The sequence below is a fragment of the Leptidea sinapis genome, chromosome 1 (assembly GCF_905404315.1).
Source record: "Leptidea sinapis chromosome 1, ilLepSina1.1, whole genome shotgun sequence".
Taxonomy (NCBI): domain Eukaryota; kingdom Metazoa; phylum Arthropoda; class Insecta; order Lepidoptera; family Pieridae; genus Leptidea; species Leptidea sinapis.
Window position 1 is genome coordinate 10430586 of NC_066265.1, and position 17448 is coordinate 10448033.

At 36.4% G+C, this 17448-nt stretch overlaps 2 protein-coding genes across 2 annotated transcripts in view; one reads left to right on the plus strand and one right to left on the minus strand.

The window, feature by feature from the left end:
* The window catches only part of LOC126966605 (nucleoporin 88), a 154843-nt gene that overhangs the window by 82503 nt on the left and 54892 nt on the right, over positions 1-17448 (plus strand). Inside the window, exon 2 of the mRNA XM_050810771.1 lies at positions 9501-9670. Coding sequence (XP_050666728.1) covers positions 9501-9670 — 170 coding nt within the window. The remainder of the gene's footprint in view (positions 1-9500; positions 9671-17448) is intronic.
* On the minus strand, positions 500-3686 carry LOC126966626 (zinc finger BED domain-containing protein 4-like). Its single transcript, XM_050810790.1, has 2 exons — positions 2876-3686; positions 500-2309 (listed from the first exon to the last, which is right to left on the minus strand). The coding sequence occupies exons 1-2, from the start codon at positions 3072-3074 to the stop codon at positions 604-606; spliced, it is 1905 nt and encodes a 634-aa protein (XP_050666747.1). The 5' UTR covers positions 3075-3686; the 3' UTR covers positions 500-603.

Sequence of the window (17448 nt, forward strand, 5' to 3'; positions counted from 1 at the left end):
TATGCCTTTTAACACCATGACACGAGAATTTTATATATTTGATGTATATTTGTTTTATAATTTGGCAAATTTATATCAGGTTAGAACAAACCAGGAGTTCTTTCCGTATTTATTAATTGGTTGAATTTGATAGCATAAGAAGTAAGAAATATAACGCCTTACTCTTCGTTACAGCAGTGTTGCAATCCTATATTAACATGTTTTTACATTATTACATTTTACGTAGTCTAATGTTACTCAAGGATCATACATTTTTTTCTGAAATAATTATAAAATCGCTTAAGTAGTTTTCTAATTTATTTATAACATACATACAAATCGTTACGCTGTTACTAGTATAGACCAGGGATGTTGCAGATGCCGATATTTTCACATCCGCGGATACGGATGCGGATGCGGAGTTTAGCAGGCTCACATCCGCGGATGCAGATGCGGATGCGGATGTATAAGATATTATGTAAATAAAGTCTATCCATGAAGAATTAAAACAATGACAACGTAATTATTAACATTTTTATTGTAATCAAACATAATTAAGTACTTATTTTTATGTTAAAAATATAAGTCATGTATAATGTAACTGAACACCTTCTGTTTTTTATATCAGTAGTTGAATTTAAAAATAGGAGCATTATACTTGATGAAGAGTAGTATTGCCGCCTTTTCTGGTTCTAGTCTGTTACGCAGAGGTTCGTAAATTAATCCCGCGCTACTAAATAGTTGTTCGCTAGGAACACTGCCCGGTGGAGCAGATAAAAATCTTCGTACTATCGGCGATAATACCTTGAATTCCCCTCGATGTACACTCCACCAGTTTAAAGGATTTTCACTCACATTTATTCTTTTTTTAGTACGGTAAGCAAGTAACTCTTTTTTTAATACAGCTTCAACGCTACTATTTTCTGGCTCATCTTGACTTTCGTCTTCACTCGACGAATCTAACATCATAGCCAGGTCGTTTTTTAAGCATGGCTTTTTGTTGAAACCTGAAGTCCCTGGTCCTAGTTGTTCTGTTTCATTTTCCATGCAATCAGTTATTTTAGCCCTTTTGGCATTGGTATTAACTGATTCAAAATTGTCATTCTCAATATTTATCATTTTTAAAATGTCATCTTTAATCTTTTCTTCAGTCACCGGTGTGAAAAATTTGTGCTTATAGCGAGGATCTAAGTAGGTAGCGATGGTATATAAATTGTTTTCTCCCAAGCTAGAAAACTTTGTAGAAAGTTCGTTTTTCAAAGTCGTTACAGCCTGACGAATCGGATCAAACTCTTGCGATCTTGTTAAATATAAATAGTCATCAACTTTTTTTTCAAGCATTTGTATTATCGGTATCACAGATGAAATAAGAGCAGAAGAGCTGCTCAGTTCCCGTGTTGCTTCCTCAAAAGGTCCCAGTAATTGAATGAAACTTTCAATCATTTTCCATTCTTCTGGTAGAATAGGGTCAATTTCATTATCATTCATGTAAAGGCTCAGAGCATCCTTTATCTTTGAAAAACGCTCGAACATGTAGAATGTACTGTTCCATCGTGTTACACAATCTTGAAACACTTTCAGGTGCGGTTGATTCAGTCTGTCCTGAATTGATTGCAGTTGTTTCTGGGCAATGGTAGAGTGATTGAAATGGGTCGTAATTCTCTTACATTTTTGTTTTAGTATTTTTATGTTTTCTTGAGAACCTAAACAACTACGGATAGCCAGTTGTATCTTGTGAACAGTACAGTCTATATCATTTAATGCTGCTAATCGCGCGGCTCGTTTCATATTAGACCCTTCATCTCTGATTAGGCAATGCAGTTGTTGTTTTTTAATGTTCCATTCAGAAAGCATGTTACTGAATTTTTCAGCAACTATGTCACCAGTGTGACGGCCGTCAAATGTCTCACATTTCAATATTATCGATGATCTATCAAAGTTTTCTGCAATTCCATGGCAAGTCAGGCTAAGCAAAGAAGCGTTTGAGCTAGGATCCGACCAAATGTCAGACGTAAACGACATGTTATCAAAATTTTCGATTAATCCTTTAACTTTTTGAGCCACTTTGCTATATAATTCCTTGCATACAAAATCTGTAAAAAAATTGCGTCCCCTAAAGTTATATCTTGGTGCTAATTCTTGCATCAGTCTACGAAAACCTAGCCCTTCAACAAAATTAAACGGCAAATTTTGAAGTGCAATCATTTCTCCAATGAGTTTATCAATTTTTTTAGAATTCAAGTTATTGACGTCCCACTTCTTTTCTTTTAGAACCATTTCCTCTAATGAAAGTTGTTTCTTTGATTCTTGCAGAGGAGTGGTAACTTTATCTGAAAAATACACAAATAAATAAAAATTTTCGTTGTAAAAAACTATTTACTTAAAAGTAATTAAAAAGTGAGGACATTTTAAAACACCAGAAAACCTTTCTATCAAATGTCCAACTTATATTGCAAAAAATAAAAATAAAAGGAGTTTATTCCTTATAAATATTTATAAGAAGGAAGGATCCCTAATGTTTTCTGGCATTAACATTAAATATAGCGTGAAGCTAAACTACACTAAAAAGAAAAGGTACACTTTTTGATAGTGATAAAATTTTTGCAATCAGCCGAATAGTTTTTGAGTTAAGTAATTCACTATTCATATTTTAATATCATATTAAAAATATACATTTATGTACAGGTTGTTTTATTTTGAAACAATAAAAAAGTAGATAAATGAATTACATATATTAGTCTTTTTACAACTGACGTTTTATATGACAGCAAATAACTATAATATTGAGTGGAAACTTAGCCAATAAACCACAACTAAAACTATTCTTTTATTAAACTAACCAAACAATGCCTCAAGTAAATATTAATTAATTAAAACTATTAATTATGAAACTTACTTGCGTCAGATTTCATCTGTTGTAATTTTTTTTCTTTACTAATGTTCTCAAATGTAGAAAATTCTTCTGAGTGCATCGACTTAAGATGGTTTTTTAAAGACGACGTGGTGCGGCCCTTGCGAGAGTAGCTTTTTTTGGCATATTTTACAATCAGCTTTATCCTGGTCTTCTTTATTTGGTTCAAAATAATCCCATACATTACTTTTGGTCGGTGGTGACATTGTTGACTAAATAGTTAGATAGATAAACTATCAATAACGGGAATCACACTGGAAAAATAACGAATTTCGTCATAAAACGATATTTTTTCCTACAATAAAACGTATTACCGGCGTAATATAATAGAAGTTACCCTGTGATCTTATGGATATTAGTCTTAAATAATATAAAGTTTTCTTGTAAACTCTTCTTATTTACACACTGTATCACAATAACATTAAAAATACCTATTTATCTTTATGATACGATAAGTAGTTCACTTTCACTTCACAACGCAAACAAACACGTATTTATTCACTTCCACTTGCAAGGAAAGGAACAAACAAATGATGCACTAGCGAAAACAAACAAACGTGTCGAATCTTGTCACTAATTTCTTCGCTCCCATTGGTTATTGTCACGTGCGACCGGCACGCGTCAATCACCGGCCCCGCCCAATTTCTTTCTTGTCGCTACTTGTATAATATTCGCATCCGCATGAACATTCGCATTGATTAATGCGGATGCGGAAGCAGATGCAGATGTCCAAAACAATGCGGATGTTCCGCATTTGCGGATGCAGATGCGAATGTTCGCAACATCCCTGGTATAGACTATTATATAGTACCCATAAATAAGATAATAATTTCGTTCATAAAATGATATAAATGCACAAAACGCTGCGCTCTGTCAGGAGTAGCGCCAGCGCGAGCCTTATTTCCACATTTTGCGCCTTTTCACATATTTTGATTACCACTCAGTTACCATTTTACCAGTGGGAGGCTCCTTTGAACAGGAAGCCGGCTAGATTATGGATACCACAACGGCGCCTATTTCTGCCGTGAAGCAGTAATGTGTAAACATTGTTTCGGCCTGAAGGGCGCCGTAGCTAGTGAAATTACTGGGCAAATGAGACTTAACATCTTATGTCTCAAGGTGACGAGCGCAACTGTAGTGCCGCTCAGAATTTTTGGGTTTTTCAATCATCCTGAGCGGTACTGCATTGTAATGGGTAGGGCGTATCAGTTACCATCAGCTGAACATCCTGCTCGTCTCGTCCCTTATTTTCATAAAAAAAACAAATTGCGGATAGTCTTAATACCGTTTGAACAAGAAATTACTAAATATTCACTCCGGACTCCATGTTTCATCAGCCTTATCCATACCAAATACAATGCAAGATCCGATATCCATAAAATTGCGAGAGTATTATCCAGGCGGAGTCAACGGTTCGGATCTGTCAGAAGGCTTTCATCGGCTGAATTTATGTTCAGCCGCGGTGACCGCCGAACTTCATTGTGGGGCGCCAGTGTTAGCGTTTAAAGATGAAAATAAAAGAATAACATGATCGAATCATACATATAAATCGAATTGAACTGTACAATGCGTATAAATGTTGTTCGCGATGAACAAAAGAAAGATTGATATCTTCTTAAAGATTTATATTTCGTCTGTCTTAACAGGATTAGATGAAATAGTTCTTGTGTAGTTGAGGTGTCGTGTGCAAGTAGTCGAAGTAGAAGAGTGAATGAATGAATGTTGTATTTGACAGATAGATGAAGTATGATTGACAGAGTTGGTAAATGGAGTAATATTAGAGTAATTGTTTGATAGGTTTGGGTGTAAGACTCTATATAATAATAAAATTTAATTTAATCCAGTCAACGATAGGAAATCTGGCGTCGACAAATGTTCATACAGTTCTCATACCATAGCCATTAAAATAAAATTATCTTACTGTTTGTTTGCTATTCCCCGAAATGGCTGGACAACTATTTTGACACCTTCACTTCATGGGAGCTTTCTCATATTGTAAAGATCAATATAGGTCACATATGTATAAGAAAATACATATAGAAATCTGATTCAATAGTTAGATTGCCAAGTTATGGAAGGCAACGTGGACGGAATCGCAACTGAAACATGTTGCTTATAGAGTTCAGTGAGACTCAGTTAACATTTCTTCGCCACTCGTTGCGTACCGCTGCCTTTGATCCGTCCGGAGCTATATTTATATGGTCACCATCTCGTAGGCTATCTGATTAAACTACTTGTCAATAAATCACTAAAATTCTTTATTTGCGTATAAACATGGTTTGTTACGATGGCACAATCTTACAATTTCACATGTTCCGCCAGATTTTAGGCAATGAAATTAATTAAATACAATTAACTAATTAAACACAAAATCATAATAATTAGGCTGAAATATGTCTGCTTCTCAGTAGCAATAAAATATTAATTAAGATAATAATAATAAAATTACAGACTAACATAATAATAAAATGATTAATAAATATTGTTTCATTAATTATTAATAAAAAGATTCCTAATTCATGTCAACACATTACTCGCATTTAGAAATTCATTAGTAGTATAGAATAATCGCTCACTTACGCAGTGTTTAAGTTGTATATGTATATATATTGTCGACATTTTCTCTTGGCGCGTAAAGAAAATAAGTGAGTTTTATTTTTAAATAAGAATACTTTATTATAAAATCGCTAATACTGGGACACCTGCGCTGTAGGGTTAAAAAGACCGGAATTCGGAAGGGTTGCAGTACTTTTGTTTCTTTCTATAATCACTGGTTAATACAGCTCCCTTTGTTGATCCATTTATACATGGTGCTGCCGTAAATTATACCATTATGCATTATTAAATACTCAGCCTTAACTTTATGAATGTGCATAATTTGTGGGGAAGATACGTAGCAAGGAAAAATATAATGTTAGACTATTATTATCCTTAATTATTTATTGTTGTAATATGTGATTTTAAATTGTCTGACTTTGCGATATTGCTATGACAGGTTAAAAATGCGCTGCGGTGGGTATTAAATAAACACACAACTTGGGAGGCAGTCCGACTTTCCGCGGTCTTTTCATGCCCACTTTCCTGTCTTCTTCTACTCTAGAGTAGAACCTCTACTCTTAGTACTGGCATTACTTTTTCAGAATATCTTATTTGGAAAATGTATTTATGTAGAGCTTTCCCAACATATTCGTCGAATAAATTTGTGGTTATTCAACAATTTTCATCCATCTTTTTTCCTGATTGGTCCAGTTTTACAACAGAAAGATAAGATTGTATGGCGGTGCAAAAGAGAAAAAACGTACATGCGTAGGTAAATCAGCTAATATGTAATCGGCATGTTTGATACATTTTCTTTTATTAATGCGAGTACATATCACATGTTTAAATTAATTACTACTCAACCAATAACCTCAGTTCCCCTGAAGACACTGATCTCGACAAAACGCCTTGTGCTTTTTTAAGATGAGAAGTGTCTGTGTTTGTTAGGGATGATACGTGCTGTCACCGTCTCGACAATTTTGAGAACCGCGTCCACATCTACTCGTGTGTCTACTGGTCCGGAGGTACCGCAGAAACAGATCATCCTATGGGCTAAATTAAATTGGCAATTGATGACGTGCTTGCGCAGATCCCTTCTGCTCAAATCGTAATCTTGGGTGACTTTAACGCACATAAAGCCGAATGGCTTTGGTCGCGCACTACAGACAACGTATGGTCTGCATCTGTGCATAATTATGCATTGGTCTGGCTCGGTCTGTCTCAATTGGTTCCGTCGCGACTCCATCGACGCCAATCTTGGGACGTCCAACGATTGCCTGATCAGTGATTGAATGCGTTGCTTCTTTGTATCCTACCGTTGAGGCAGTAGTGCTACCGGGCATAGGTATTTTAATATTAAACTCTGTAGTACCGATCGGTTGTAGATGACAGCCCTGAAAGCAGTATCTGACTGCAGATAACAGGTCCTCCTCTGCCATAGAAAACACTGGAAAGATAACGATACGTCGAGCTATACAAATAATTGAAGTTAAAACTTCTTTAGCGGCGTTGAGCACTCTTCTTGGGTGGACACGTGGCCTGATCGAAAATTCGTAAGACAGTCGTTGAAATTATTGATAAAAGATTAATACTTTTACCTAATTATAGTTGGGCTATTTTAACTTAATTATCGTACGGTCATTGGACCAGCGGTTGCAACATTGTGCTTGCGAAGCCAAAATCCCGCGAGGTTGAGGAATCTCAGCGGTTTATTATGGATGTGAAGTGATTTTTCTGAGAGATAAACATTGAATGTAAAACAATGTAATAATTCTGAAGTGGTAATTTTTTTATGCAATTTAAATTGTTATTTTTGTTTACGTAAGTTTTTAATACTGATAAATAAAGCAATTCGTGCGAAATTATTCCCTAACCATTCCAAAATATTTAAAAATGTTAATGTTAAAGTTTTCAGTTTTGCGGGCCCTCCCGGAGTGCAACCCGTATTTGTTTTATTTTACTAACAATAAATGTTCAAATAACATACGTATAAATTCCTTAACAATACTTTATTTCGATTAACATGCATTTTAAAAAATAGTTGCTATTGCCTTAGCACATACACCTCTTCCTTCACGGGCCTCAAGCTCGTCGCCGGGAATGGCAGGCTTTATTTCCCGCGAGAAATAAACAGCGCTATCTATACAATAAAAATATGATTAGCGAAGTTTTTTAATCAATAAAAGAACAAAAGCGCCAAGTTTTCGTTCGCTCTGTTTCTCATTACTATGGCCGGCTCCTCGTTTCCTTGTAATCATCAGTTATCGTTTGATGGCTGGATGAGGAAATTGAAAAACTTGGCGCGCTTCCTCGGCGTAACCGTAAGGCGCTAAGATACGCCATCTTTGTGAAGCCACTTAAACTATGATTATAAATATAATATAAGCCACGAGTGGGGCGCCGACGATTCTAAGAAATTACAAGGTAATTATGAGAGACCTTTATATGAGTGTGTACTTGTGGATGCGACGGGCTTCGCCTTTTTTAAAGATTTCTCAAAAGTACTTCGTAATCATATTTATCCTTTAAGAAAATGCTGAGCACATTAGAATGTTTTTTCTGCGAGAAGGATTTATGTTAGTAACGAGCATCAGCCTGCAACTTTGTCCTTTACACGGTGAATACCACAGCCCTTATCGGCCGCCAAGTAGTAAGTGTACAATAATGTTTTGGTTTTCAATGCGCCGTAGCTAGTGACATTACTGAGCTATTGAAACTTTACAATTCAAGGTGATGAATACAACCTCATTGCTGTAAAGTTGTTTAAAAGTGGGAGGCTCATTTGCACAGGATGCCGGCTAGATTATGGGTACCACATTGGCGCCTCTATCTGCCGTGAAGCAGTAATGGGTAGGCATTATTGTGTTTCGGGCTGAAGGGCGCCGTAGCTAGTGAAATCACTGGGCAAATGAGATTTAACATCTTATGTCACAAGGTGACGAGCGCAGTTGAGTAGCGGCTCAGAATTTTTTGGATTTTTCAAGAATCTTGAGCGACACTTCATTGTACTGGGCAGGGCAATCAATTACCATCAGCTGAACGTCTTGCTTGTCTCGTCCCTTATTCTCATAACAAAGAAAACCTTATGGTTTCAACAATCCTGAATCTATACTACATTGTAAACGGTCCACGGTCCTGCGCTGCCCTCATCCAACGTATTCCGGCGATCTCGACCAGATCGGCAGTCCACCTTGTGGAGGGCCTACCAACACTGCATTTTTCGGTACGTGGTCGAGATTTTTTTGCCCCACCGGCCATCTGTCCGTCAAACTATGTGCCCTGCCCACTTTTAGTTTCGCAATTATATGGGCTACGTCGGTGACTTTGATTCTCCTACAGATCTCCTCATTTCTGATTCAATTTCAAAGCTTAGCAGAAACAATAATACAATATAATACCTGCATCTTGTTAAGACTTTCCCAATGTTTTTTCTATGAAGAGACATAAATGAATTACATTTTTATTATATGTATAGGAGTTGTAATTGAACGAAGTCGTCCGTCTGACCATTGCTACCGTTAACAGCTATCCTATAAACGGACGGTATTTCACGTGACGATGGCTAATCGTATGTCCTTTATAATCTTGAGTAGTGCTGCTGGTGTGAGTCGCGTCTTGCGCAGACACGCTTATAACGCACTTTAATCTCTAAATCATGTAAAAAGTGGCTTGTCAGCGGCGTTAGCTGTCGAAATCTTATGTTGAGGAAATAGACGTAGACCGGAACTGTGGATTGGATTTCCTCGTGCGGTGTTTCTAAGACGATACGACATGAGTACATTAAAAAAGCGCAATCACCTTTCTTAAAATTCAACATCGCTCCTGTGATTCTTCCGATGTCTGTAGCGGTGATCAGGTGACCCGTGCAGTTACTACAGAAGACAATAATTCGCTTGTGCACCTGCCGATTGCTAGAAGTAAAAAGCAATACTGGCAGCCTTTTATGCTAAGACGTCTTCTCCGTCCACTTTGAAGGCTTGGAACTTAACTTCATGTGTGCCGTTTGGCACGTCAAACCCTTATAGAAATAATTTTGTAGATCCAGCAAGTTAACATGGTTGGTTTGTTGCAGAAAATAATCTTCTCGTCCCCGCCAGTGTTCGAAGTGGAGCGGCTGATGAGCAGCGAATGTGGCACCCGGTTGTGCGTATGGGGCTCACGCGGGGTCACCGTGGCCGAACTGCCCTCACGCTGGGGCCGAAGCGGTCTCTTCGAGTCCGGGAAACCAACCGTCTTTTGCAAGTAAGAACTCCAGTATTCATTATAATATTATAGCAATATTGAAAAAGCTTGGTTAAATAACAATAAACCTACTTGTGCTCGCTACTTATGGTAAACAAAATAAATAAATTCCAACATCATAGCGTCTAATATGGTCTTTGGTTCACATGTTCATACTACACCCCAATTTAAATCAGGATCGGTCAAACCGTTGTTGAGTTATAAAAGGGCATGCAAGCAGAAACTAAAGATATCATGTATCGCTGTTTTTAATTCGGCAATCAGCAAAAGCTTCGACGGCCATCGCGTGTGTAAGTACAACCAATTTTTTTCTATCAGAGGGATCAAACAGGCAAGCGTCCTGCTCTTAAGAGAATATTTCTGACCATCGGTTTCTGCGCTTCAAAACGTTCTGAAGGTGCAGAAGATAGATTTCGATACATTTTCTGTATCAAATCGAAAAATTCACCTTAGATTCTTCTATACATTATAAATTTTTTATACTATATTATAGCCTCAAAGCGATCTCTACAAGACATTCGAAGCTATCTAGATTAGGAATACAGCTATGGTTTTTATGTAATACTTTTTGCGAATGTCAACAAAATATATTTGTAGCTGACACAAAGTTTTAAGTACTAAAGCTGCTTCAAGTGGCTGTAATCCTTAATATTATTTAATGTAAAAATCGACTTAATATTCCACGGTTTTCCTCACATATACTTAACAGATAGGCAGGGATTTGTGTGTTATTCAATAAAAATTGCTTTTTATCTCGAGGATTAAATCTTTATAAACTACTTACTAGTCAGCACTGTAAGAATATTGTCCACTTACTCACACTAAAGGGGTTGAACCGCTTAAGCATGTTTCGTGAAGTAAACTCATTGAATCTAATAACGGTTGATAAGTTCGCAAGAAGTCGAGCACGTAAGCATCGTGTATTTTGTGCTATCACGGTAAATTTTGTTACCTATTAAGCTCCTCGAAGCGGCTATAATGTTAGCCCGAGGTAACGATCTACTCAAAGACTAACTTCATATTGTAATTATGAACAGATGCATCAGTAAGTAACAGGGGAGTTTAGTGCCTAATTTAGGTATATTAACTTTTTAAACGTTTTATCGTTTATATATCTTGAAAATTCTTGCTTAATATTAAAATAGTAAGAATACCTTTATCTTCGATTGTTATTAAATTCGTTATTTTTATGTTTTTTTAATTTATTAGAAATTGTCATTTATGAAATTTAAATACTAGAATATGTGATATTTGCAATGCAAGTGCAGCGAACAAGCGTAAAATCGGAGCTAAAGGTTTGTGCAAATGGATGGACATAAGGTCTGAGAATATCCTTAACGTAATTTTCAGCGTTCATGTTTCCATTTAAAAAACGAGCTCAGTTCGCCTGTTCTTCATAATACCCGCCCATACCATAACTGTTGAGCCGCTGTATGGATAAACTTCCTGAATGCACCTGAGCCTTTCAGTATTTCCGGGCCGACGGTACACTCGCACCCTTCTTGTATCAGGCCTAAACCCGAATCGCGTCTCATCGGAAAACATAGTTTTATCCCATTGTTCCTGGGTCCATGTTCAGCGTTCTCTACACCATTCATTTCGACGAGCGCGATTCCCGTGACGTATCGGTGGGCACCTAATTGGGCGTCTAGCTCTTAGGCCGTACTCATGCAGTCGATTTCACACAGTTTGGGGACTTACATCAACACCACTTGATTTTTGTAGCCTCAAACTTATCTCTCGAGCGGTTAACATCGGCTGGCGTCTTGCAGTCAGTTGTATGCACCGGTCTTGCCGAGTGGTTGTACTCCTTTTACGGCCTGAATGCTATTTAGCGGGTTCCCTTGTATTATTGTAGCGCTGCCAAAGGCGAAAAATAACACTTCTATGATCAAAATGTCGAGATAACTGAGATTGATTACTTCCCGCTTGCAACATCCTTACAACTCTTTGCATGTCATTTGCCGTCAAATGACGTCACTCCATGACGTAAAGAATATCTAACAATTCAATTTTGTCGCTAACTTTATTTAAATGGTTGGTAAAATTATAAAATTAAGACTAAACGTAGCAATAAAAACGCACTTAAATTAAAATAATTTCCCCTTCATTTAATTTTATGAAAAAAACAAATAATAATCGATTTTTTTTTACAACCAGCCAGTATGTCATAAATAACAAAAAAAATTACATACCTATGCACTTTGAGTGAATAGAGACTTAGAAATTAATTAATATAAATGGTAAATTTGTAATTTCATGCATGTTGCTTAAACTTTTTTGATGTGTGTATTTCGAATTTGGCAAGTTAAAATAGGTAGCATTTGCAATGCAAGGCAATTTTCTCCTTTCAAATATTTGCTTTGTTCATTTGTTTTTTTTTTTTCAATATACAACTTTCAATTTCCAAGATAGTTCGAAATTTAAATAAAACCTTTGTAAGTTACCTCCTTGTTTGCCATGATGAAGGTTGTCAAAATAATGCTCAAATATCCAAGCCTGTTTGAGAAAGAGTTTCAATTTATTTCGTATTACCGGCTGCGTATGAAATAAATAATATTTCACACATTATGTTAGAGGACCTGAACGTTTTGGGCATCCTATACATCACCTACGCTATGCACATACACATTGCAATATACACAAGTACATTACGGTTTCGGTTCTCTATATAATAAAAAACGATTGCTCTTTTCCCACAACATAATCTATCGTTAAAGACGCCAAAATCGCCACTCTTTTGTACATGTTATTAGGCGGGTATATCTAGTGATTTGCATATTTCGGTAGTAAAATTAATTCGAAGATTTCCCCGCATCTGATCTACAGGCAGACGGGGGCAATTTCGGGGTGGGATGTTTTTGTATCTGTGCATTCGGATAGGGTTAAGACGATACAGTTTTTAGGAAAAATTTATGTACACGTGAATATTTCTATATTACGTGTTTTTTTTTTTTTTCAATCCTAATTTGGAGACTGGCTTATGCCCTTGATTCAACCATCGTGATAAATTCTCATACTTTTGTAAAATTGAATCTAATGGTCGTATACATTGTTTTCAATATACCTACATAACGAAAGCCAGTGTTAGTACTTCTGGTTATCTGTGGGAAAATAAGAAGAAGCGTATATATGCTATAGTGATGTGGTGTTGGAGAAGAATGTTTGGGATATCATGGACCTGTCCACTGTCCAATATTGTATCCTCATATTCTTCGGGGAAGTTTTGGGAAATGGAGAGATTTTCATCGGACGCCTTGTGCTTCGGGAAAGGTTTGAAGGCCCACGAGCGAAAGGCAGATCGCCCATAATTTGGACTGAGCATGTCGAGACAGTATTGAACGAAATACGTATGCACCAGAAAAATCGGCGTCCCCAGATATAACGACTACGTTAACGTGATAAATGTAGCAACTAAAAAGAATATAATTTTGATTGTGATATATCAATTTCTCATGATTTATGTCTCATCGTAGCAAACTAAATATGCAACAGAAATTTACCACTTATCTTACCTTTGGAGAGTTGCAAACACGTACATACATGATTTTGAATTGAGTAGTCGTAAGTCAGAATGGGCTTAATTGATTTTTCGTCAGGCTTACAACTGTTGGTTTGCAACCGTATAATATTAATGACTAATGAAAATTTTATATTCGTTAACGCGTCACTTCATTGTCAACATAATGGCCGGCAACACTTTTGTAATTATTTATTTTTTATGTCAGTAAGGGACGAAATGAGCAGGACGTTGAACTACTGGTTATTGACGCCCTGCCCATTACAATGCACTGCCGCTCGGGATTCTTGGAAAACCCAATAATTCTAATTGGCACTACAACTGTGCTCGTCACTTTGAGACATAAGATGTTAAGTTTCACTTCCCCAGTAATTTCACTAGCTACGGTGCCCTTCAGACCGAAACACATAACTGCTTCACGGCAGAAATAGGCGCCATTACCCATAATCTAGCCGGCATCCTGTGCAAAGGAGCCTCCCACTGGTAAAAATTATGATGTGTACTTCAGGTGACCTACAAGCTACTTTGCCCTTCTTATACCTTTAAAACTTGTGTAATTGAAATATTTTATTATCGAAATTCCCCGTAAGTAACCCTTCTAGCATAGAACCCTAAAAAGAGGAAACAAAACAGGACCTATTTGATACTTGTAGCACAGTAGATAGGAAATAAATAAATAATAAAGTTAAAGCTCAAGTACATCTACAAAGAGTATGTAATACGCAAAGTGGGAATTATGATAATGTCAGCTAAGAGGCTGTTGGCTGGTGTTTATTAATCCTCACAACTAATATTAGCAATAAAAACCCCCTCGCACTAATTATGTTAAGATGTTACGACTCAAGTCGCGTCTGCACCGGGATTTGCACCAAACTTGCTGATACTGTGTTTTATATCTAGACTTTAGTTATGGTTCAAAGTTTGTGGTAGTAAATATAGCGTTGTGTTGCTACCTTATAAAGGTGTTCGGTTTCTTATCGGTTCTTGTCAGCCGGATCAGCTTTGGAATAGTTTAAAGTACATCAAAATTTACTTCAAATTTTTTAAAGTTTATTGAATAAACAAAAAAATTGCTGTGTGTGTGGTGTTGCACCAGAATAGCACCTCCCCATCTCCTCCTGTTCCTTTCCTCGGTGTTTTAAGAGGCGACTAAGGGATAGAAACAACGGAGGATGGGCAGTAGCATCTTTCTTTAAGAGCACACCATTTACTGCGATCGCCAACCCGCCTTCAAGCGTGGCGATTATAGCAAAAACCCCCCACAAATGTCGGACACTAAGGCCCCGGCCCCCAGTCACCGGCAGCCCCGCTCGTGGCCATGGTAGTAGCCACATAAGCGACGGGACAGTACTAAGAATCCTCGGGTGCGGCAACACTACCACAAACGAAGACGAACGCAATGTTCGTAGACCCCCACAAGATGGACCGACGATCCGGTCAAGATTGCTGAAATACGTTGGATGAGGGCAGCGCAGGACTGATCGTCGTGGAAATCTTTGCGGGAGACCTTTGTCCAGCAGTGCACGTCTTCCGGCTGATGATGATGATGATGATTATTTAATAAAGCGTTATTATCCGGAAATCCGTAATTATACAAATTTGCGAGTTTTTCTTGAGAGTTGATTCCGCTCTGATATGAATCTCGTTTCAGAATATCAATAATTCTCGAATTAATTATTCTCAATTGTAAATATTATAAATTTATCTTTACAAAAACAGACTGTAGATTTGGATAGTAGTTTTAGCTGGTATTTAACTAACAATGTTTGTTTAGGCCAAATCTTGCAAGCCGAATGACAACCACTTAAAATAATGTCAGTATTATGTATATATAAGTTTTATGACCTGTATAGATATCTAGCTTTAGCTCCAGATAAAGAAAATTTACTGTATTAGTAAAATTTTATTTTGATTGCCGATCTACTGCACTCTAGCTTTTACTGGGGAAATACTCTAATACATCCCTATGATTTGGGTTTCCACCCAATACGAAATGTGAATACTATTATTCATAATGGTCCGCTTACTTAAAACAGCCGCTAAGGAGTGTTTTTTCTCATTATGGCTTAGGTCAATAGAAGAAGACAGAGTGAGAATTAGCAATGCTTTAAGTTAGCAAACTATTATGAATAAGGGGGTAAGACCATAAAGTTTTATTGTATGCTTGTAGTGCAAATAAAAAAGGTAAAAAGGAGAATTCAATCTATATTAATTTCTAACGACAGTATGTTTACAAAAAGATTTATATTAATTGTATATAGGTTAATTACTTCATTTGGCTCAGTCAATGTTATGAAATGTTTTAAAAGTGTGTGTTTCAAGTTATGTTTGTCTCGAGACAAACATAAAGAAACGGCGTTATGATAATCTATGGTGAGACTGTAATAGAGTAAAAATACTCAGAGCTCCATAAAATGTTGATGATTCGGCGTTTTTAGTTATTCGAAATAGATATCATTCAAATTGAACTCATGTAATTAGTCGTCTTTTGATATTTATTAGGAATTTGAATAAAAATTGTTTTTTTCTTATTTTAGTTACCACAATATGCGTAAAATATTAGTTTTGAATATGGTAAATATTATAAGAAAATTGTTGATATTATGAATGGAAATAATTAATGCAAATTGAAATGTGTTTATATTTTTTTTACCTTTCTATAGAATTATTTTTCTATGTGAAACAGCGCAATAAATGATTTTTTTTATAAATGTTTAAAAAATATTGCCTAGTTACTTTTTCTTAAAACCCAATTTGGGTTAATTCATATTTATTAAATTTAGAAGTTTGTAAAGCCATGAAGTTTTAACATTTGACGTGATTTTATGTTAATATTTTTGATTATAGTGAATTTGTACCCTAATTTTATCTGATAAGATTTGCTTATAACAAATAGATTTATACTGACCCAGAGTAACAACTACATCAACTCGAGGTTAATAATACGAACATAATAGAACAATTTTTTTCTGTAATCGTCCAGTACTACTATTTAGAATATATAAAAATATAATACTTTACCCCAAAAAGCGTTACAAAACGCAACAATTAAAGTGCCTAACGCGTCTGATAACATAAGGTAAAAGATTAAGCCACTCCAGAGTATATTGTGGTGGTAAATCTATTTTGATTTTTTGCCTTTCACCTAGATTATTTATCCAAATGTTTTGAGTTTTCTTTAGTGTTGATTCCGCCAATTCCCAGGAGATGTTGACTCGCCAAACTATCACGATGAGGATGCCTCGTGTAGAGGCGAAACACGTGTCGAATTGATTAAAGATGAATCTTAGCAGAATTTACACTCAAAAAGGCTCACAACATTTGAATAGCTTCAAGCTTACCTACCTACATAATGTATTGAATAACATATCAATGGATATACTGGACTATCCCATAACTGCATTATTTAGCTCCTTGACATCGAAGTTCAAAACAACGAGACCACAAACACTTCAAACAGCAACTAAACAACAATGTTGATCGACAATCACCTCGAACTTCGTAAAGCAATTAGTATAAGTTATAAGGGACACTACACAAGCTCACCGAAACCACAAATAGAGCAGAACAAACACCCATAGAGATCAATAGATATCGTATAATCCTTTGACCACCGGAATCCCGAACCGAATGATCCTGTAAGACTCAATTACGGGTAACCCTGATTTACCCGGCCGATCCAATTTGTAAACCGTTCCCAATCGGAGAAAACTATCGCCACTAACAAGGGAATACAAACTATATCCCACTACAATACGATTTAGAATTCCAATTCGGATAGTAACATCACCTTGCAAGTCGATTTTGCCTACTCATGCGAGTGATGGCCGCGACGCACTTTTTGCGAGCAAAATCAGTCTTTATGTCATTTCGAATAAGGCGGTAATTGTAAGACGTTGTAGTCAGACGTCACGGGAAGATTCTCCTCCAATTATAGGCCACAGACTATTTTATCTAACACCCGTGACAAGACTAATCTTATTAGAATCTATTGGAATTGAATACGTGGTCAGGGGTTGCGAAGCGAAAATTTTACGGCTGTCGAGGTCTATTTGTGTGGACGTTTACTTCCATTTTAATGTTTGTTTTGTTGAATCATCTTAAAGGTCAACAATTCATTGATATTATCACAACAATTTGTTATGTTTTTAAAGTCTGGATTAAAATTGTTGCATTAATCCTAGAAGTGAGGGTTATCACTTTAAAAACATAACAAATTGTTTAGATTTACAAGAGCGACATCTCAAATCAATTTCCT

Excerpts from the sequence above, each read along its gene's own strand:
- LOC126966626 (XM_050810790.1), bottom strand. The coding sequence starts at position 3,074 with ATGTATGGGATTATTTTGAACCAAATAAAGAAGACCAGGATAAAGCTG. Across the intron at positions 2,310-2,875 it reads ACAGATGAAATCTGACGCAA|ATAAAGTTACCACTCCTCTG; the intron begins GTAAGTTTCATA and ends TGTATTTTTCAG.